The 19,161-nt window shown below is 55.3% G+C and overlaps 1 protein-coding gene across 1 annotated transcript in view; it reads right to left on the bottom strand.

The window, feature by feature from the left end:
• Nucleotides 1-19,159, bottom strand: part of ALPK3 (alpha kinase 3) — a gene marked incomplete at its 5' end in the record, with an annotated part of 48,333 nt that extends 29,174 nt beyond the window's left edge. The window contains 5 exons of the mRNA XM_029952302.1: nt 17-261; nt 806-923; nt 10,851-10,972; nt 14,204-14,242; nt 19,125-19,159. Of these exons, the coding sequence (XP_029808162.1) occupies nt 17-261; nt 806-923; nt 10,851-10,972; nt 14,204-14,242; nt 19,125-19,159 (559 nt within the window). The remainder of the gene's footprint in view (nt 1-16; nt 262-805; nt 924-10,850; nt 10,973-14,203; nt 14,243-19,124) is intronic.
• Nucleotides 19,160-19,161: the final 2 nt, after the last annotated feature.

Below are 19,161 nucleotides of genomic sequence, written 5' to 3'. Positions count from 1 at the left end.
CTCAGCCGCCGCTTGCGCTGGAAGCGGTCGGGGCTGAGCTTGCGCAGCGCGTCCGCGTCCCCGGCCGCCTCCTTCCGGGGCTTCCAGCTCTGCTCGATCTCGCGCATCTTGGCCGCTGCCTTGCGCTTCAGCTTGGCGAACCAGCGCTGGTGGATCTTGTACTCGGTCATGGTGCCGACCTCCAGGACCCCCGAGCAGGACACGATGCCCTTGGTGTTCCGGGCGGACGCCTGGTAGATGGCCGCATCTTCCTCCTGGCACCTAGACGTGGGAGCCAGAGATGCCAACCCCTCCCCCCCACTCCCGCCAGGCGAGAGGCCCCGTGCCTCCCACCCCACCCCCAGCCAGCCCTGTCCCCCTCGGGTCCTGCCCCGAGTGCCACACCCCTCTCAGACATCAGTACAGATGGGGAAACTGAGGCTGGCGACAGGGAGGGGGCGGGCCCAGGTCACGCTGTTCTGGTCAGGGATTAGCCTTGGGGCCCCGGGCAGCTCCCTTCAGGAGCAGGTGACCCACAAGGCCCACTTGTGAAGTAAGGATGACACAGGAGCTTTTTTTGGCAGCTGACCTCATGGAAAATGTTTCCCCGGGTCAGGACCTCCTCTGGGTGTGCTCCATGCTCGGGCTGTCAGAAACGCTCCCACCCCGGGGGAAGCCGCGGGCAGACACGGTTTGTCAGCAGCAGCTTCAAGTCGGCAGCAGGACCCCACCCCCCGCCTCCACCCCCTAGATCCCGCCTGCGCATGTGCGTCCAGGTGAGCCCACTTCTGCTGGGGCCACGGTACCCTCGGGGGCCGAGCCTCACCTGTAGAGCTGCAGCGTGTGGCGGTTGCCCTGGTGTGTGATCTCGTACTTCGGCAAGCCGCAGTAGCGGTCCAGCTGCTGGTCATCCTTGTACCAGGTCACCTCTGGCTCCGGGTAGCCTACGAAGGAAGCAGGAGACTGGGTTGCAGCAAGACCAGTTCCAAAGCAGCGGAAGGAGAGGACGGGATGCCACCGCCTCCCCGGGGCCACCTGGAGCACCTGGGCTGCCCCTCCCTCACGCCCCCCCCCCCCAGAAAGGAAGGGCTATCATGTGGCTCAGCTCATTTGTAGAAGCCAGGCCATGTCAAGGCTGAAAACTGTGCCCCCTTCAGCAGCTGGAGGGCAAATATGGAGGAGAAACGTCCTAGCTTCCTGGTAAGAAGGGAAGCAAGAAATTTCCAGAAAGCCTTGGCTGGTAGCAATAAGCCTCCTTCCTTGTGTCCTGTTCCACATCCTCAACCGTGGTCACAGCTCTATCCTCCGAGATGCCTCCCCCGGAACCCAAGACCAAGAGCCCTCCTACTTTCTGCCCAGGTTGCTGAGCTGCTGGTATTACTCAGTGACACGGCTAAAACACCCATCCATCCATCCCCACCTCCCTAGCCATTCCCACTGCCGTGAGGCTGACCGAGGGGTCTTCCCAACCCCTTCTCTCAGGGGGGCTTCCAGCCCTACCCACAAGGAGAGCTTCCAACTGCCAGAGTCACACGTCCCTGCCTCTGTCCCCACATGGTGGATGGGGCCAGTGATGGACACCAATCAGCCAATCCAATCCAGTTATTTGACCTAGGTTCTAGGAATCAGAACCTAGAGGCAATCTACCCTTGGGTCTGGAACTGTAACTTCAAAGAAAGGGGCAGCCCTGTTCTCCACGTGGACTAGCCTGGAGCAAGAGGGAAAAATGAAGCTGGTATTCAGAACAGAATAAGAGATCGGAGACCGAGTCTCATCATCCTTCCAAATACTGAGTCCATTCCTTGCCCGGACACAGCTGCACTTTCTGTCAGTCCCGCAAGAAGCCTGTCTAGCCTTCCCATGAACTTTGCTTTGTTTCTTTTTTGTTTTGTTTTGTTTTCTTTTTTGAGAGAGAAAGAGACAGAGTGTGATCAAGGGAGGGGCAGAGAGAGAGGGAGACACAGAATCTGAAACGAACTCCAGGCTCCTAGCTGTCAGCGCAGAGCCAGACACGGAGCTTGAACCCATGAACCATGAGATCATGACCTGAGCTGAAGTCAGACGCTTACCCAACTGAGCCCCCCAGGCGCCCCACCTGCTTCACTTCTTAAGCTGACTTCAAGTGATTTGCACTATTTATTAGAACTCAAAGACCCCTAGCACACACGCCCTCCGATATATATATATATATAAATTAGGCGTGTGCTGACTGCCAAGAGAGGATTATAAAGATATAGAACTTGACCACCGGGGTCTCTGCTCTCAGGGAACCCACCGAACAGTAGGAAAGATCAGCTGGGGACACCTACTCTGGCTTCCCTGCTGTCTCCGGATAAACTGCCCACACGCCCACCTGCTGACCCCCCCCCCCCCCGGGTCCCATCTCCTCCTGTCTTGACAAGAACATCTCTCCAACAACGTTCGTGCTCCCTCCTGTGTCATCGTACTGTCACCGTCCATGTATACAAGCCGCTGTGTGAGTTTTACAGAAAAGTGCCTCGGCGGTCCTGTCGGGACTCTCTCGGCTCCCTCCCCAGCCAGTCGGGCTTCTGCGCTCCCCGAAGCAGCAGGATTTTCCTGTGGCCGTGGCTCACGACCCACATTAGCCTAATCTATTGGCAATTCTTTTTTTTTAATGTTTATTTAGTTTTGAGAGAGAGAGAATGCGCACGCGCTAGCTGGGCAGGGGCAAAGAGAGAGAGAGACACAGAATCCGAAGCAGACTCCAGGCTCAAGCGGTCAGCACAGAGCCCGATGCGGGGCTCGAACCCATGAACCGTGAGATCGCGACCTGAGCCGAAGTCCTACACTGAACTGACTGAGGCACCCAGGAGCCCCCAACTGGAAATCCTGGTGCCTCATCTACCCAATCTGTCAGCACTGACCCCTTTTCCTTTTCCTCAGTCTTACGGAGGAGTGCTCTTTCTCTTTCCTCGTCTGTCTCTTCGCCTAGACCCAAGTCCCATGAGGGCAGAAATCCTATCTTTACTGCTATATCACAGCCACCTAAGATCGTGCCTGGCACGTAGTAGTTACCTAATAAAACTCTGTTGGATGAGTGAGTGAAGGAGTGAGTAAGGACACGAGCAAACAAACAAGCAAGGGACAGATGGGGAGGGCATGCCTGACATAGGAGCTGTGACAGTACGGGGGTGGGGGGGGCGGGGTGGAGAGCAGAGGCACACTGGGGAGAGTACAGGACCAGGGAGCAAGGGAGGCGAGGTGGCAGCGGAGTGGGCCAGGAACAAACTCCGGGCAGCCCTGACTGTAAAGCGAGCCCCATGTTTCCACTGTGAGCTAAAGCCCGTGGTTACATCACCGCGAGGGGCCGCGGCCAGCACAGGTGTCCCACCATCCTGTGTGATGATCTCACCCCGACAAGGGCCCCGCTCAGAGCCTCCCTGTCCCATGATCTGCCCAGTAGGGCCTCAGTCCCCAGGGCATCTGAGTCCAGTCAGGCGGGGGCAAGGAGGGAGATACTGAATGCACGTCACGGCCCGGAGGCGGAGGCCTCAGCCCCCACGCCATCCCCGGGTGCCTCTTCACAACACGGCGGCCAACTGACAGCTTAGGGCTCCACGGCAACAATGGGTTTGGATGGAAAACATCTCTTTGTCCCCTGGACAATACGAACTGTGTCCTAAAACACACAAAAGCAGGAAAGGTCCTTCCCTCCGAGCGGCACACACATGCACGCCTGCGCGCGCGTGCCCACAGGCAGGCATGCACACACATGCAGCCCCAGCCAGGCATGCCCCCCGAGACCTCTGCCTCACAGCCGGCAGCCTGAGTCTGGAACGCCAGTCCAGAGACTTGCAACCTTGTCCCAAGCCTTCCCAGTTTGAGAAGCTCCGATTAAAGAGAGAAATCCTGATGAATGTCGATGAAGAGTTTCCAAAGAGCTTCAAGTGAAGTTTCGTTTGGCCGTCCTAATGATCTCATGAAAACAGCTGCCAAACATTTATTGGGGAGTTTCTTGGTGCCAGATCTGAGCTGAACATTGTTCAGGCATCATCTGGCCGAATCCTCACACAGACTCCACAAGGAATGGACTGCTATTAGCCCCAGGTATAAAAGAAGAGGAAATCAAGGTCCATGAAACTAAGGCCTCTGCCCCCAACCACCCGCTGATGTGCAGAAGAACCAAATTCAAATCCCTCTTCTCTTCTCTATGAGGCAGGCAGGTCAGGGGTTTCAGTCCCTAGTGTCCACAAAAGGAAGGTGAGGCTCTGGGAAGCGAAGGAACGTAGTCAGGGTCACAAAGCTGGCACGTGACAAGGCACCTGGCTTTTCCGTCTCCTTCTACCAGTGCCCTTTCCAGCAAGGATTTGGGGACCAATATGTAAGTGTTTATCCCCAATAGTCATTACATTGGACTCATTTCTCTAAGAGAAGGTGATTTTCAGGAGCCTGGTTCTGTCTAAAGGCTCAGTCCCTCTGTCCAGTGGCCACTGCTGCTTCCTCCTCTTGCCCCAACGTATGTCCGTGCACGCGTGCACGCGCGCGCGCACACACACACACACACACACACACACACACACACACACACCAGCATAAAATCCACAAAGAGTTGGGCCCCTGGGTGGCTCAGTTGGTTAAGCATCTGACTTCGGCTCGGATCATGATCTTACGTTTCTTGAGTTCGGGTCCCATGTCGGGCTCTGTGCTGACAGCTCAGACAAAGATGGGCAACCTCAAGTACAGGAGCAGGTCTGGCCAGAGGGGCCTGGGGAGGAGAGGGGGGAAGAGCAGCCGAAGGCCGAGTCAAGGCGTGTGATCCCCCTATATGCCCACTCTGAGCGGGGAGAGCCTCAGGGCTGTCCATGCCTCCTCCAGGACCCCGAGGGCTTCCCGCAGAGCTCGGTGAGCAGGACAAACAGCACAGACCCCTCTCTCAAGTCCTATAGGTTCTGACCCACCGGAAACATCACCCGCCCCTGGCAGGGCCCTGGTGGGGCTGACACATCACCATCTCGTTCACAGGGTGCTTCCAGCAGCAGGCGAGGAAGACAGCACGTGTGGTCACTTCTCCACACGCACAAGCCAGGATCGCCACGCGAGTCCCACAGGGAGGCCAGTCTTGGCCATAGATCCACCGACCATCTACCTCTCCAGGTCGGGAGACCCAGCTCCTAACCGTTCCCTTTGTTCTCTGATTTTTCTGCATCCCTCTGCCCCTCCTCCTTTTTTCCCCCATACAGTCTGCATTTTCTCCTTACTCGCCGGAAATGGCTTATTTGCTACGGTGATCCCAGCAACATCTTCCCTAATCTGCTACATAAAACTCAGGTGACCTAAGATCCTTTTGGGGGGACAGGCAGGGAGGAGGAGGAAGTTAGTTACACTAGGGGACTAAGGTATGGATGTGAGAGATATAGAGGCCTGGAAATCCCACAGCCCCATGTGGGAATGCCGTGGACCCGAGCACGGCAGGTGCACCCGGGCAGAAGAAGGACCACGGTCCTGGCTGGGCATCAAGAGATGCGACTGTTGTCTCAACAGAGGGGATAAAAGTTTGCTCCCTTGGGTTGGACTTAAAATAGGGCAAAGCTTCATAATGACATTAATAAATGCCCCACGATTCTGTAAGTCAGACTCCTGTCTGTCTTCTCCACTTTGCTCTGAGGCCATGGCTATGAAGGGCAGAATGGAAGAGGTAGACGGGGAGAGCCCGGTGCCTGTCCCTCCCCACTGGCCCAAGACTGCAGCAGCTGCAGCTCAAAGGAATAGGCATCCGGCCTTGCTCCAGAGACCGGTGTGCTAGCTTCGTGCTCTACCCTCTCAGTCTCACCGCCTTCTTGGAGGGAGAGACATGTGAGCAGGGAAACGGATACAGCAAGAGCGTTCCGTGGAGGCGCTGGAGATGTCCTAGAGGATAGCCATTTGGGCCGGACTTTGAAAGATGAGAAGGAATTTTCCAGGGAAAGGTGTAGGCTTCTAGGTAAAAAGACTGAGTAGGCACACCAGCTGGTTTCTCTCTCTCCCCAAAACCCACTACAAGTACTAAGGAGATGTTGTATTAAAAGATGTGAGACCACAGGGAAGGGGAGACAGGTGAGGTGAGCAAAAGGAGGAACCACAGATCGAAGGTTGGAAAGCAGATGGACAAACGGACACTGACTCTGCAGACCTGGGACAGCTGGACCCTTAGATAGCAGGGGGGACCTGAGAGCCACCCTTTGAGTACCAGAAAATACCCAAGGGGCATAAGTGCTGGCAACTTCTTGGGGGGGGAGGGAGATTGTAAGTTCCTTGAAAAACCATCACATCTGTGGATCCCCTCACCCCATCCAAGCCACTAGTAACTGCTCCTCTGCCCACCCATGGCCGAATGGAGGCTGATTATCTGAAAAGGGGAAACTTAACCCTGAGGGTAAGTCAGCACAGCTGAGGGCATGACTAGTCTACGGAAAACATAAAAATGTAATAACTCGATGCATAAAATAAATGCTCTCTGGGTAGAGCCCACCCAATTCTCTCATCTGAATCTGCAGAGGTCCTGGAAAATCTGTGCCCCCAAGGAAGACGTGGGAAGAGCGTCCTCTAGGGATTCTAGGCGGTCCACGGTGAAGGAATGAAGGAAACTGACTCTGTCAGTTCCGAGAGAGGCTGCCAGATGACCCGGCAATGAAGCCCAAGTTTTCAGCCCCTCAAACTTGCTCAAAACTACCAGCTTTTCAGTCTCCTCTCTCACCACTCTCTGACAGCCAAAGATCCCTAGGTGTCTAAGGAAAGCCTACACATAGACGACTGAGGACCAAAACAGTTACATAAAAGTTTTAAAAAGCAAATTGGAAGAAACCCAAGCTACACAGTGAGAAGGAAACTTCTAGAAAACTATCATTACTAGTCTCAGAGAGCTAAGAGAAGACATTACATTCATGGAAAAAAATAGGATAGATACCACAGTAAAAAAATTTTTAAGGAGCTCTTAGAGACTAAAAACCCAGTGGAAGGGGTGCCTGGGTGGCTCAGTCAGTTGAGCATCAGACTTTGGCTCAGGTCATGATCTGGTGGTTCATAAGTTCAAGCCCCAAATTGAGCTGTGTGCTGACAGCTCAGAGAGCAGAGCCTGCTTCAGCTTCTATGTCTCCCTCTCTCTCTCTGCCCCTTCCCTCCTCACATTCTTTCTCTCTCTCACTCACTTTCTCTCTCTCTTTCCCCCCTCTCTTTCTCAAAAATAAATGAAAATAAACATTAAAAAATAATAAACATTAAAAAACAGTAGAAAAGTTGAAAGATAACACTGAGGAAATCTCCTGAAAAGTAGAGCAAAAAGACAAATCAATAAAAGAGGAGGGGGAAAGGATAAGAAAATAAGAGAATGAGTCTAGGGGAGCAGATATCTACATAAAGAGAGTTCCAGAAAGAAAGAACAGAGAAAACAGGAGGAAGAAAGCAACATTGCATTAATCTCAAATTTCCTAGAACTAGAGACCATCAGTTACCAGATTGAAAGTGTCCAAGCACACCCCAGGATGAAAAGATACCCATATCAAGATACATCATTATGAAATACCAGAACATTCTTATAAGCCTCCAGAGAGGGGGGAAAAGCTTCCTACAAAGAGTGAGGAATCAAACCATCTTCCTGCTCTGAACACTAACACTGGGAGCAAAAAGGCAATGCAGCAATGTCTTCAAGATTCTCAAGGACAATTATTTTCAACTTAGAATTCTATACCCAGCCAAACTCTCCATCAAGAGTAAAATAGAAAGAGGGGCAAATGGATGGCTCAGTCAATTAGGTGTCTGACTTCAGCTAGGGTCATGATCTCGGGGTCTGTGAGTTTGAGCCCCACTTCAGGATCTGTGCTGACAGCTCAGAGCCTAGAGTCTGCTTCAGATTCTGTGTCTCCCTCTCTCTCTGTTCCTTCCCCAACTTGCACTCGGTCTCTCTCTGCCTCTCAAAAAGTAAATGTAAAAAAAATTTTTTAAAGAGTAAAATAGAGAAAAAATAATTTTCAGACAGAAGTTGTTTGGCAAGAAACATTTGCTTCCCGTGTACTCTGCCTAGGAAGCTACCAAAACAAGGCTGTAAACTGAGACAAAGAAGCACACGGACTATAGAAGACGGGAAACTGTCACAGGAGAGAGGTAAAGGGAATTATAGGATGGTGGTAAAGGGAGATCCCAGGATGCCAATGGTGTCAGATGCCCAGAACAGCTGGATCGCCCTGGAGCAGAATGGCTCCAACGAGAGGCGGGCGGAGGGCTGGCTGTCCCGGTGCCTCCTGCTGCCGGGCCACCTCGGGTAGATGGCTTCTTCACCTGATAAAGCTGCTGGAGAATGTGGGTCAGTAAGGCCAGAGCATAAATCCAGAAAAAAGGAGGACTCGGGATCCAGGAAACTAACTCAAACCCAGGAGGAAGGCCAAAGGAAACCCCAGGATAACAGCTGTGTATGGGACCTAACAGGCCACCAGTTCAGACAGAAGAAGGGAGATCTCCGAGAAGGATGGCCCCAAGCAAAGCAGCTCACAAGAGTCCTGATGGTGCTGACCTTATAGAAAAGCGTATTAAGGGGCACCTGGGTGGCTCAGTCGGTTGAGCGTCTGACTTTGGCTCAGGTCATGATCTCATGGTCCGTGGGTTCAAGCCCCACGTTGGGCTCTGTGCTGACAGCTAGCTCAGAGCCTGGAGCCTGTTTCAGATTCTGTGTCTCCCTCTCTCTCTGACCCTCCCCTGCTCACGCTGTCCATCTCTGTCTCTCAAAAATAAATAAAAACCAGAAAAAGACATTTTTTAAGTGTATTAAGAGGCTATTGGATGGGATAAGAAAAAGCAGCAATACATAGCAAAAAGCCAATTAAATGAAAAATTAAAGAAAGTATTAACTTGAGTAACGACAAAAGAAAGAAATATAGCATACTACAATGTTGTTATGAATAATATTGCATAGAAATAGGGCAAACGGTAAATATTCATGTAAGCAAAAATCACGATATAACCGGATTGAGAAGATAAGTGTGGAGAAACAGAGAAAATGAAGATAGCCATAACAGGAAGACCAGACAGCAGGAAATTCCCAAGTCTCAAAAGTCAGCCGTGGCCACCTTCTCCTCGCACTGTGGAAACACAGACACCAGAAGAAACAGCTAAAAGGAGGCAACGGTTGCTTCCGGGAAGACAAATGGGGGGGAGGGGGCTCCTGTATTTTGATACATGCCTGTCAGTATAACCTGAAGACCTAAACTATGTGCATGTATTAACTTGATCAAATAAAAATTAATTTCCTTTAAAAGGAAGGAAAATAGCAGATGTAAAAGCACAGATTTGTGAAAGAGCCAGGTTTTTCAGAAAACGGTCAGTGCCACGGTCACAGGGCGGGCATGAGCAAGCAGCGTCTGACGCCTTAGAGTGGTGTGCATCCTCCTCACCAGCGCCGTGGACTTTGGCAGGTCACCTAGCCTATTTTGGTTTCCTTCTCCGCAAATTTGACTAATAATAGCACTTACTTCACCAGGTTTTGTAAGAATCCAGTGACAATGGAAACAGACAAATGTTGCAAAATGTTAGGCCGCACAAAGGAATATAGCCACGCGTCTGTGTCCCCGGGAACAGACCGTGTTCTCAGCCTGGAGCTCAGGGGGTTCTGGGTAAGGGTGCAACTGCCCAGAAGAACCCAATCGCAGAGAAGCTGTTGAGCTGACTGGGCCGGACAGGGCCCCCGAATCAGGGCTTGTCACAGCCGGACACCACCAATGCCCTCGATTTACTGAAAAAAAAAAGGGGGGTTCTCGGAGGGAATCTTGCCCTGGGCCCGTTGGCCGATGGCTGCCCAGCTGGGCAGGGCGGTCCTGCTGGCCCCGCGAGCAGGTCAGGCCGGTGCGGCAGGAGACCCTGCTGGGAGGTCTGGAGGAGGGCAGTCCCCAGAGCCGGCTCTCCAGTCCTCTCACCCCACCAGCCTCCTCCTCCGAGGCGTGTCCCCCGCTCCGCTCTGCCAGGTCCCAGCGTGGAGCTCAGGGAAAAGCAAACGATCATCTTCTGAATTTGGCACTAACTGCATGCCAGGTCCTATCCACACGTTTTGCAGGTCCCGATGCATCCAGTCTCACGATAGCCCTAGGGTGTTCATGCTGTGATCACCCCCACTTTACAGATGAGGTGCTGAGGGGTCAAGCAAGGTTATGCAGCCTCTCCAGTGTCACGTAACTGGCAGGGGGACGAGCCAGCATCCTGGTCAGGAGGTCTCTCTCCAGGGTCTGCAGTCAGAATCCCTATACATCACTGCCTTTCAGGCTTGAGATTCACAAGCCTCAAAGCACTCAGCTATAAAACAGGGACCTTTGGGGAGATGGGCCCGAAAACCTCTTTTGGGGTGTCTGGGTGGCTCAGTCAGTTGAGCATCCAACTCCTGATTTTGGCTCAGGTCATGATCTCACAGTTTGTGGGATCGAGCCCTACATCAGGCTCTGCTGGCAGCATGGAACCTGCTTGGGATTCTCTCTCTGTCCCTCTGCCTCTCCCCTGCTCTGGTGACTCAGTCAGTTAGGCATCAGCCTTTGGCTCCGGTCATGATCTTATGGTTCTTGAGTTCGGGCTCCACATCAGGCTCCCTCGCTCACATCCTATCTCCCTCTCTTTGTGTGTCTCTGAAAACTAAGTAAACATTTTAAAAAAATAAACGTCTTTCCATTGGACAGCTTCTTTCCTTGGAGCTAAGACTCCTGAGTCACATCCCTGAGGGTAACGAGTCCACACCGCAGGTAGGTTTTTGAAGAAGAGCAGGGTCTCTAGTGGCTCCAGGATGGGAGGAGACAGGGACCCCAGCCCGCACAGCCCACCCCCTCCACGCCTGGCCCCACAGCCCCCTCGGACCCTCCTGTGTGCAGTGACCCTGGTGTGGCTCCTCGGCATGGCCTCATTACCTGTGACGATGCAGGTGAACCTGACGTCGCTGTCCTCAGACACAGCCCGGGACTTGAGCGTGGTCTCGAAGAGTGGCTGGGTCTCCTCTGTTAGCTGAGCGATGATGGAGCAGAAGGTGCTCCTAGGAAAGGCAAAGAGCTGTTCAGAGCGGCTTCCCCTCCCCCACCGCCGGTAGCTCTGGTGGTGCCCAACGGGGACGGGGGTGGTCCGAAGCAGCTTAAATCGTACCGTGTCCATCCACCAGCCTGTGGCCATGGCTCCGGCACCCAAGCAAGTCTTCCTTCAAGGGAGCCAGAGCTCTCGGCCAGGTTGGGGGCGGGGGTGGTACCACGGGGCTGAATGGCATCTTGATACAGACCCATTCCAATAGGCAGGCTTCTGACGACGGGCCAGGCTCTAAGCATGCCAAACCACCAGCCCTGCCGTCGGTTCCCATCGCTATCGCAAGGCCTCGCTTCGCCCTGGGCCACCTATCTCCAGGAAAGCTCGTGCATGGGGGAGGCACGCATGTGGACAGGTCCAGCCTCGGGGATGGGGACCCCAGCACAGCAGAGCTCCCGTTCATGCTAAAGAGGGAAAAGCCAGTCAACCCTCAAGGACACACAGCCCAGGGGCCTCTCCTAAAGTTTGGGCTCAAAACAAAAGGCCCTGAATTTATGAGCAGGGACCACAGTAGAGAAAGAATAAGCCAGCCAATGCCAGGCGTCTAGACCCAAAGGTAGACTCTAATTCGGAGGGGTCTCAGGAAAGAGAGTCTGCTCTTGGATCCTCCCGGGCACCACATGCTCAGGTGGCCAAGACCGGCCAGCGCGACTGCCGAACCACAAACAGACCCGGGCCTGCAGCAGCCAGGCCTTTTGGTCCCATGGGGAATTCTGCCTCCCGGAATTCAAGGGCATCTGCGGGCTCGCTGAGTCCAGCGCAGACTCCCCGACACGGCTTAGCGTGTACAGTCTCTCCTTCCTGGGCCCGGGAAGCCAACCACCATGCCAAGCCCTTTCACGGGCCAGCAGAGACACGATGCGTCCCTAGGCGTGAAGCGTCACCACCCGGTGCACGAGCCGTGCCCAGCCCTCCTCCCCCTCCCCACTCACACCCCCGTGGTGAGCAGAGGTGAGGGGGGATGTGAAGAGAAGCAGGGGCAACTGGAGACAGACAGACAAAACACTCAAAGCTGCCTTTCTCTGTGCCTCGGAGGAGGGGTGGCCGCCCAGGCAATGGGCGTCTGCTCGCGACCTCTCCGCCAGGGGCAGGGGAGGGTCCATGGGAACACAGCGAAGAGGAGTTCTGCGGGGAGGAATTCCACGTTCACCTCGTCATTTCTGTGGGTGGCATTCTGGACTTGAGTTTGGGGAGAAAGGTGATATCCCAGGAAGAGTGTCTGGAATCAGGTAAGACCTCTGGACCCACAGGGGTCCAGCCGTCATGTGTCCAGGGGAATGCAGGTGCCTGGGCCCCTGGGGGCGCTGCCGGGAGCCCTCCACCACCGCGACTGCCCAGAAAGGGGACCCTAAGCTCTCACACACCGGAACACTTGAACTGGGTGTGCAGTCAGGGGTCCGTAACACCTCTCTGTCACGACCTCCTCTCTCGGACTCGGCCTCTCCAGATAAAACAGGTGAAAGTGTTTCTGGCTGCTCTCTGGGGAATACCAAATCCCAACCAACCGTGTCCAGAGGCCAGCGCCGTGCCAGAAGGACCCGGACTTCCCGGCTTCCGCAGCTCATTCAGAGCATCCCTAACTATGTCCGCCCCACAGAGCCTGAGCCTGGATCTAATACTCAGCTTAGGCTCTTCAGGATGAAGCTTCTTGGGCAAGTCTCAGGAAATAAGCTACTGGAAAGAGAAGAGGAGGAAAGTATGCTTCAAGGAAATTTGCAGAGACGAGTGTTCACGTGACATATTCAGTACCAGGTAGTTATTTGATTTCATTACTTTTCTTGAACGGGAAAAGAACACTCATCTTCCCAAAGCCACTAGGTTCTAAACTCTATTATAGAAAATGCTTACACTGGAAAATCATACATAACTGCTACAAGACACGACTAGATGAACACCCTCTGAGGAGGGGGGGCCGAGGTGGGTTAGGGGAGACAGGGAAAGTCACTGCATACGTGGTCACGGTCCACCCCCTTTCTGTCCCTGTCCTCCGACCACTCGAATGGACTCTGCTCAGTGCCGTTTCCAGGCTCCTGGAAAGCCAGAAGTGCATGCAGCTGGAACAGTCTGGTCCCACCCTGACACCTCCAAGTCTTTCCAATTCTGTGACTTCATAAGGATGGCACAGCCTAATCCCGTGTCACTAAAGAACACCAGGATCGCTGGCTTTCACAGTGTGCAAAGGAACCTGACTGTGCCCTTAGATTTGGTTCTGTACCTTGCCTTAAAGAAACTTCCAAGATCCTTTCTCTTTTAGCACGCACCACTCACCTCTGAACGGGTTATGATACCCTCTCCTCCACCCTCCAGACCACCCACCAACCCTGAACAGTGTTCTCCTATATCAAAGGAAACGTACAGCGTAGGTGCTAATCATGTCTGTAGACATGATTAGCAATTCAGAGACCAACTTGGCTTCTCAGAAATCTTTCTTTGCGTAAAGAAACCGTAGGCGACTCTCCCCAGATCTATCAGAGTCTGGGATGAGGCCCTAGTGGTGGGAAATATCCAGGAAATGTTCTGACTTTTATGATAAAAGTCGGTGCGGCCTGCGGGAGAAAGCTGTTCCCAGCTGGGGAGGCAAGAGAACAGGCATTGGTGGGCAAACCCGGACCGTGAGCCTGCTCAGGTCCTGTCTGGCCCCGGAGCAGATCCAGAGAGCACGCGAAGGCAGGAACATGCGAACGTGGTATTCCCTGACCTCAAAGAGTTCATGGTCTTGCAGGGATGGAGCCAAAGGGGGAGGGGAATTGGAGAAAGAGGTGGGAGAAGGAGAAGAGACTTAGAGGGAAACATTGAAGGCATTAGCCGTGGTCAGAAGATAGACAATAAGGTATCAAATCTAGACGAGGGACTGCGAACACCATAGACACCTAGGATTGGGCGGTGGGTCACACGCTTGGTGGCTCTCTGTTCTGGCCCCACGGTGCCTCTCCCAGGGGTACAGAGACAGTCACAGGCATCTGGGGAGGCCTTGCCTATTTCTGGGTCCCCGGAAGCCTTCCAGTGGTCCATGCAGGCGTCAACTCTGGCTCCTGTGAGACCCATGCTCACGTGAGTGCCCTCTCACACCTCCCACCCTCCCCTCACCCCATGCAGCCCCGTTAGTGTGCAAGCAGTCGCCCGGAGGCCCTTCAGTGCCCAGCCCAAGAGAAAAAAGCAGTCAGAGAAATGCAATGCAGTGTGCGTTTACCTTCCAGAGCTGGGGAGAGACAGCCGGTTGCTTGAGAAGCTAAGCGGAAACAGCAAATGGAATCATTAGGCCAGAAGAGCGAGGAGAGGAGGCAAAACCAACAACAGTTTGCAGAGTATTAATTGGCCACCATCTGGGGCCCAGAGGCCTTTCTATTAAAAGGGACCAGCTGTCTTAGTTGGCCTGCTCCGGTTAGCAAGTGGCCGCGCCACCAGGCACCGGCGTATCTGAAACGGAGAGCTCGTTAAATGCAGCAAAGTCCAGGGAAACGGTTAGGCAGGAAGCAAGCCCCGTGGGCCTGCGCGTGGAGGAAAAAAATGTGTCCCAGGCCACTTGGGTCACTGCCCCCAAGAGAGGGGCTCACGGCGTCCCCACCCTGCAGCACACGAGCCTGGGGGCAGCTCCCGCTTCGGCCTTCGGCTTTTTGGGGGAGAAGAGCCCCCATTCCTAGAAATCCCTTAACAGGCTGGGAAGGAGACAGGTGGCTTGGAGGACACCCGTTAATAGGTTAAAGGACGATTAAAGGGGCCACACAAGGCAAACCAGCTGGAAGAGAGAAGAGAAAAACAAAGCACTGAATTCAGCAGGAACCCAGACACGCCCAGCTCGGGCAGGCCAGCACAAGGGCCCATTCTGTCTCCAGGCCCTGGTCACCTCTTCTGCCCCGGGGAGGCTGAAAGTGGACGCTAGCTGGGGGCTGCGGACCCACCCAGGGAGACACCCCCCCCCGCGCCTCTCCCTCCACCTTTCCTAACACAGACACGCCCAGGGAAGACCGCCCGCCTGCACTCACCCTCCTCAGCTGCCCCTACGTGGACAGCTCTTACTTTGTGACCAGCAGCCCGGCCCACTCTGTGGCCCGTGGGTCTGCATCTCCAGCCACAAGACCACTCCACTGATGGATGGCCTGTCCCTTTGTAACCGAGAATCCAACCTCACCCTCCACCCCCAAACACGGCTTCCTCTCTTGCACCTGGGTTTGTGGCCACCTCCAGCAGCCCCCCGAACTCCAAACCGTACATCTGCCATTTTGGACCCCTCCCCCTCCTCCAGGTCCCAAGTCCAGCCGGCCAAACATTGTTTGCCGTACCTTCTTCCTTTCTACCCTTGCTGTTGCGTTCTGGTCTAGACCCTCACAGCTCCGTATCTGATCACCACCTCAGCTCCCTTCTCCTTCACCTTCACGTCACACCCCTTCCCTGAAAAGAAATGCAACGATCCCTCCCCCCATGGTGTACTACACTGAGTCTCAACTCCTTAATTGGACACGTAGGGCCTTCCCTGATCTGCTCACACACGCCCTAGGACCATGGTTCTCTACTTCCCAATGCCACGTTCCACTGGAACCAGACCTGCCCCTAACTGCCATGGGCATGTCCACGCCTGGCTTCTGAGCCAGTCCTCCTGTCCTCCTTGCTGGGAAGCCTCCCTCCTTTCTTCTGCCCACCCAGCCCTCGGACCATACTCCCAGCACAGGGCTCCGCTCACAACGGGCATTCAACAGCTGTTTTATGGAAGAGAGAGAGACGGTAGAGATAGGGAAGACAAGTGCGTCTCGCAAACAGGAAGGGTGCCGCCCCCAGAGGGAGCTGCTGCTCCAGAAAAGATGGAAAGAGCAAAAATGTAGCTGCCTCTGCTCAGGGCCTTTAAAACCCTCTGGAGGCCGCGTGAACCAAGTCCATCCTTTCCTGACCACGAACTTCCTTTGCCTTTCTCCTCGTAAGTGAGAGATCTGTCCTCTGTTGGGTCTGGATTTCTTCCCTGGGAAGGGGAGGGAGAAAATCAGCTCTCTAATTCCAAGGGGAAGGACAGGTGCCACCTGCAAGGAGTAAGGGACTGAGCGCCATGGTGACCCCTCCCTGGCTCTCTCTAGGACCGCTTGTGCTGCTCTGTTCCCTGTCCTGCGTCCTCCAGGCCTCACCCCTGCACCGTGGGCCAGGTCAGGCAGGAGGAATCGTGGCGGGTGGGGGGGGGGGCTGCCCGTGCCTGCTGGTTGGGGCAAAGCTAGGCGTAGGGCCCCGCCCAGGCTGGAAAAGTCTCCCTCTACTGCCTGCGAGGAGGTCAGAATCAGGGGCATCAAACGCTGGTGTGGAAAGGCCTGGAAGAGTTCTTAATGCCACCTTCATTTTACAGGACGGGAACTCAGGGCCCCGGAGGGAAAGGTCTCTTGGTAAAGAAGGAAAAGCGAGCCTGGAGGAACCAGGACTGGCTGTGGAATCCGGGGCCTCCCATGCTTCTTGACTTTCACATATTCTGGGATGTAAAAGGCCCTTGGGAAGTCCTAGCCTGATGCCTCAGTTTCCCTGAAAGCCTGGGACAACCTGCTGGACCCCAGCAGGACAGAAGAGGTGTCCCAAAGCTGTCTGTAGCAAACACCGTAGCTTCTGCTGGGCCTCTGAGCCCCCTTGGACCAGGGTCTCCAAGAAATGGGGGGACAGAGACTTCTAAAGCTTCCGAGTGTCCCTCAGAAGGTAGTCATAACTAAACGCACCCGACTACAGCTCCTTAGCCTGCTGTAGCCTACCCATGCCCCGTCTTCTACAGGGATGAGGCCCTAGGGGCTGGACGCCCCAGGCGGCTGGGACCGTCCACACGCGGCACCTCTGACCCCAGCGGGCATTGCAAACATCCTCGTGCGGACTACGGACTAGAAACCACTTCAGGGTCGTGGGGTCAGGGGAGGGGAGGTCTGCACAAGGAGCTATGCTCCAGACCTGGGCCTAAGCTCCCGGTGGCCCAGCCCCCAACCCAGCTGTCCCTCAGTCCCAAGGGCAGCCCACCCTCACAAGGGCCCATTAGAGCAATGTCTTGTGAGCTCCATGAAGAGAGGGAGACCCAGAAAACGGTGGAGCCTAGAGTGAGCGGACCAGAACTTGCCTCTCAGTCAGGACTCTGGGACAGTCAGGGTTCATCTGGGCTGGAGCCAAGGACAAGTGGCAAAGTCCTCAAGGGACCCTCTTTCTCCTCCATCTCCTGGGCCCTCTCCCCATCCCCACAGGCAGTCAGGCTGTTCTGAGGGACAGAAGCCTCCGTGGCTGCCGGCTCCAACAGGCAGGCCTTGCTAGAGAAGTGAGAACAGCCCCCCTCCCGTACCCATTCACATCCACATTCTCCCCTCTTTGGCCAGAGGCTTTTCCAGAGGTAAGATCAGTCTGGCCCTCCTTGTCCCTGAGGACCCGAGGGGTCTGCAGCCAGCTGGCAGGGGCAACACAGAGCCCACAGGCCCGGACGAGAACACCCTCTCTCACACCGCCCCAACCCTGCCTCCTTCAAGCACTTGATGCAAAGAGTATTCTTTTAAGAGCATTCTCATTTAGGTCCAGGGGGCTCGGACCAGCCACCCATCCCACCTGCAGTTCGCAGGCTGGCCCCCTGCTTTGTGCTCATCACTTAGGCAATTAAAATGTGTCTACCACCAAAGTGGCTTTTTCTCTAACAGTCCAAGTCCAGGTCCGCTGCCTTCCCCGTTCTGCCTGGTTTTCAAGCCACCCCGGCTCCCCCCTCCATCGCTGCGTCTCTTCTGTTTGTTCTGCGGTATTGACAAAGGCCAGATGCAGGAGGCAAAGCCCAGGCAAGTCACTGTGACAAGTGGGAGACAAGTGTGACGCTCCTACAGGGAAGTCAGCTTCCCCCACAGACTGGAGGAAGTGTCCCGGCTTCATTCCGGCTTTTCCGTAGAGCCAGCGGTTAGGAGGAAGGGGCATTCTTTCCTGGCAGCCAGGGGCCTTGTCCAGTCTGACTCAGTCACCAACGCCAGCCCTCAGCCCTGCCCCAGACATGTGACACCATTTGACGAGTTTTATGCAGAAACCGGTTCCGGTTACATTTGAACTTTTCCAACTCCAAGGTCAACAGAACTCAGCCAATTCACGAGGAAGTGCCTGGGACTTTTCCTGAATGTCCTTGATGCCTGTTTTTGTGCCGTTTTAGGAACGGAGGACAGGAGGTCCCCAGACAGCTTCTCGGAGGAGTGGCTGTTTTCGGCATAACCCACAACAAGCCAAGTTCTGGGGCTGTGACACGGCCACGGTCCCAACAGCCAACCCTCATGGTTCCCTCTGGAAAACAGGCTCCAGAGTTGGAGGGAAACTGAGCCACCCAGAGGGGGAAGGAAATGTCCGTCTCCAGGGCAGTGCACGCGTCCCTGGGTGTCTGTGTGCCTTGTAGTGCTTGTGTGCCTTTCGAGCGACTGTCTGCGTCTCTCCGACCGTGGGTAGCCTAGCTCCTAAGACAAAGCCAGCGGCCACACCTCTAACTCTAGACAGAGGAGCTCACGGTTGGACCCCTCCTGTGGCCTCCCCGTTCCCCCAATCCGGGCAGGACGACTAGCTCCCTCAGAACCCCAAGCTCTGACTCTTCAGACAGGACCAACCTCCCCCTACCTCATCCCGCAACCGCCTCACCTCACCGGCCCCACAGAGCTCCTGGGGGGACCACAGTCCCAGAGGAAGAACCTATTTGCCCGGAAAGAAGAACCTTACTTTTTTTTCCTGGTGAACACCCCCCACCACCCCCACCACCCCTGCGGCCCTGAGGGCCCCCCATCTCTCCGATCCCCCCACCCCGCCATTGCTCTCCCCTCCCTCCTAGCCAGGGAGGAATGTCAGCCACTCCGTCCCTTACTCCCTTATCACTGGCTGTGGAATCCGAGGCCGGGGAGGAGCGGCTGTGGGGTGAGGGTGCCCGCGGGCCGCGGGCCGGACGGAGGTAGGAGGGGAGATACGGGGGGCCTCCGGGTCCCCGCGAGACCTCCCCGCCCGCCCCTCCCCCGAGCGGGGCCCCGCTCCTCTCAGCCCGAGGCCCACGGGCCCGGAGGGGTCGGGACAGGAGACGCCGCGAGGGGCCTGGGGGCCCCCCTCCCCGCCCGGGGAGCGGGAGCCCGGTGCCATCGAGGGTCCCGCCCGGCCCCCGCGCCGCTCACCTGGTCTCGGGCCGCACGCTGAGCAGGTAGCTGCGGC

The sequence above is a fragment of the Suricata suricatta genome, chromosome 9 (genome assembly GCF_006229205.1).
Source record: "Suricata suricatta isolate VVHF042 chromosome 9, meerkat_22Aug2017_6uvM2_HiC, whole genome shotgun sequence".
Taxonomy (NCBI): domain Eukaryota; kingdom Metazoa; phylum Chordata; class Mammalia; order Carnivora; family Herpestidae; genus Suricata; species Suricata suricatta.
This window is presented reverse-complemented; position numbering and strand designations above follow the sequence as displayed.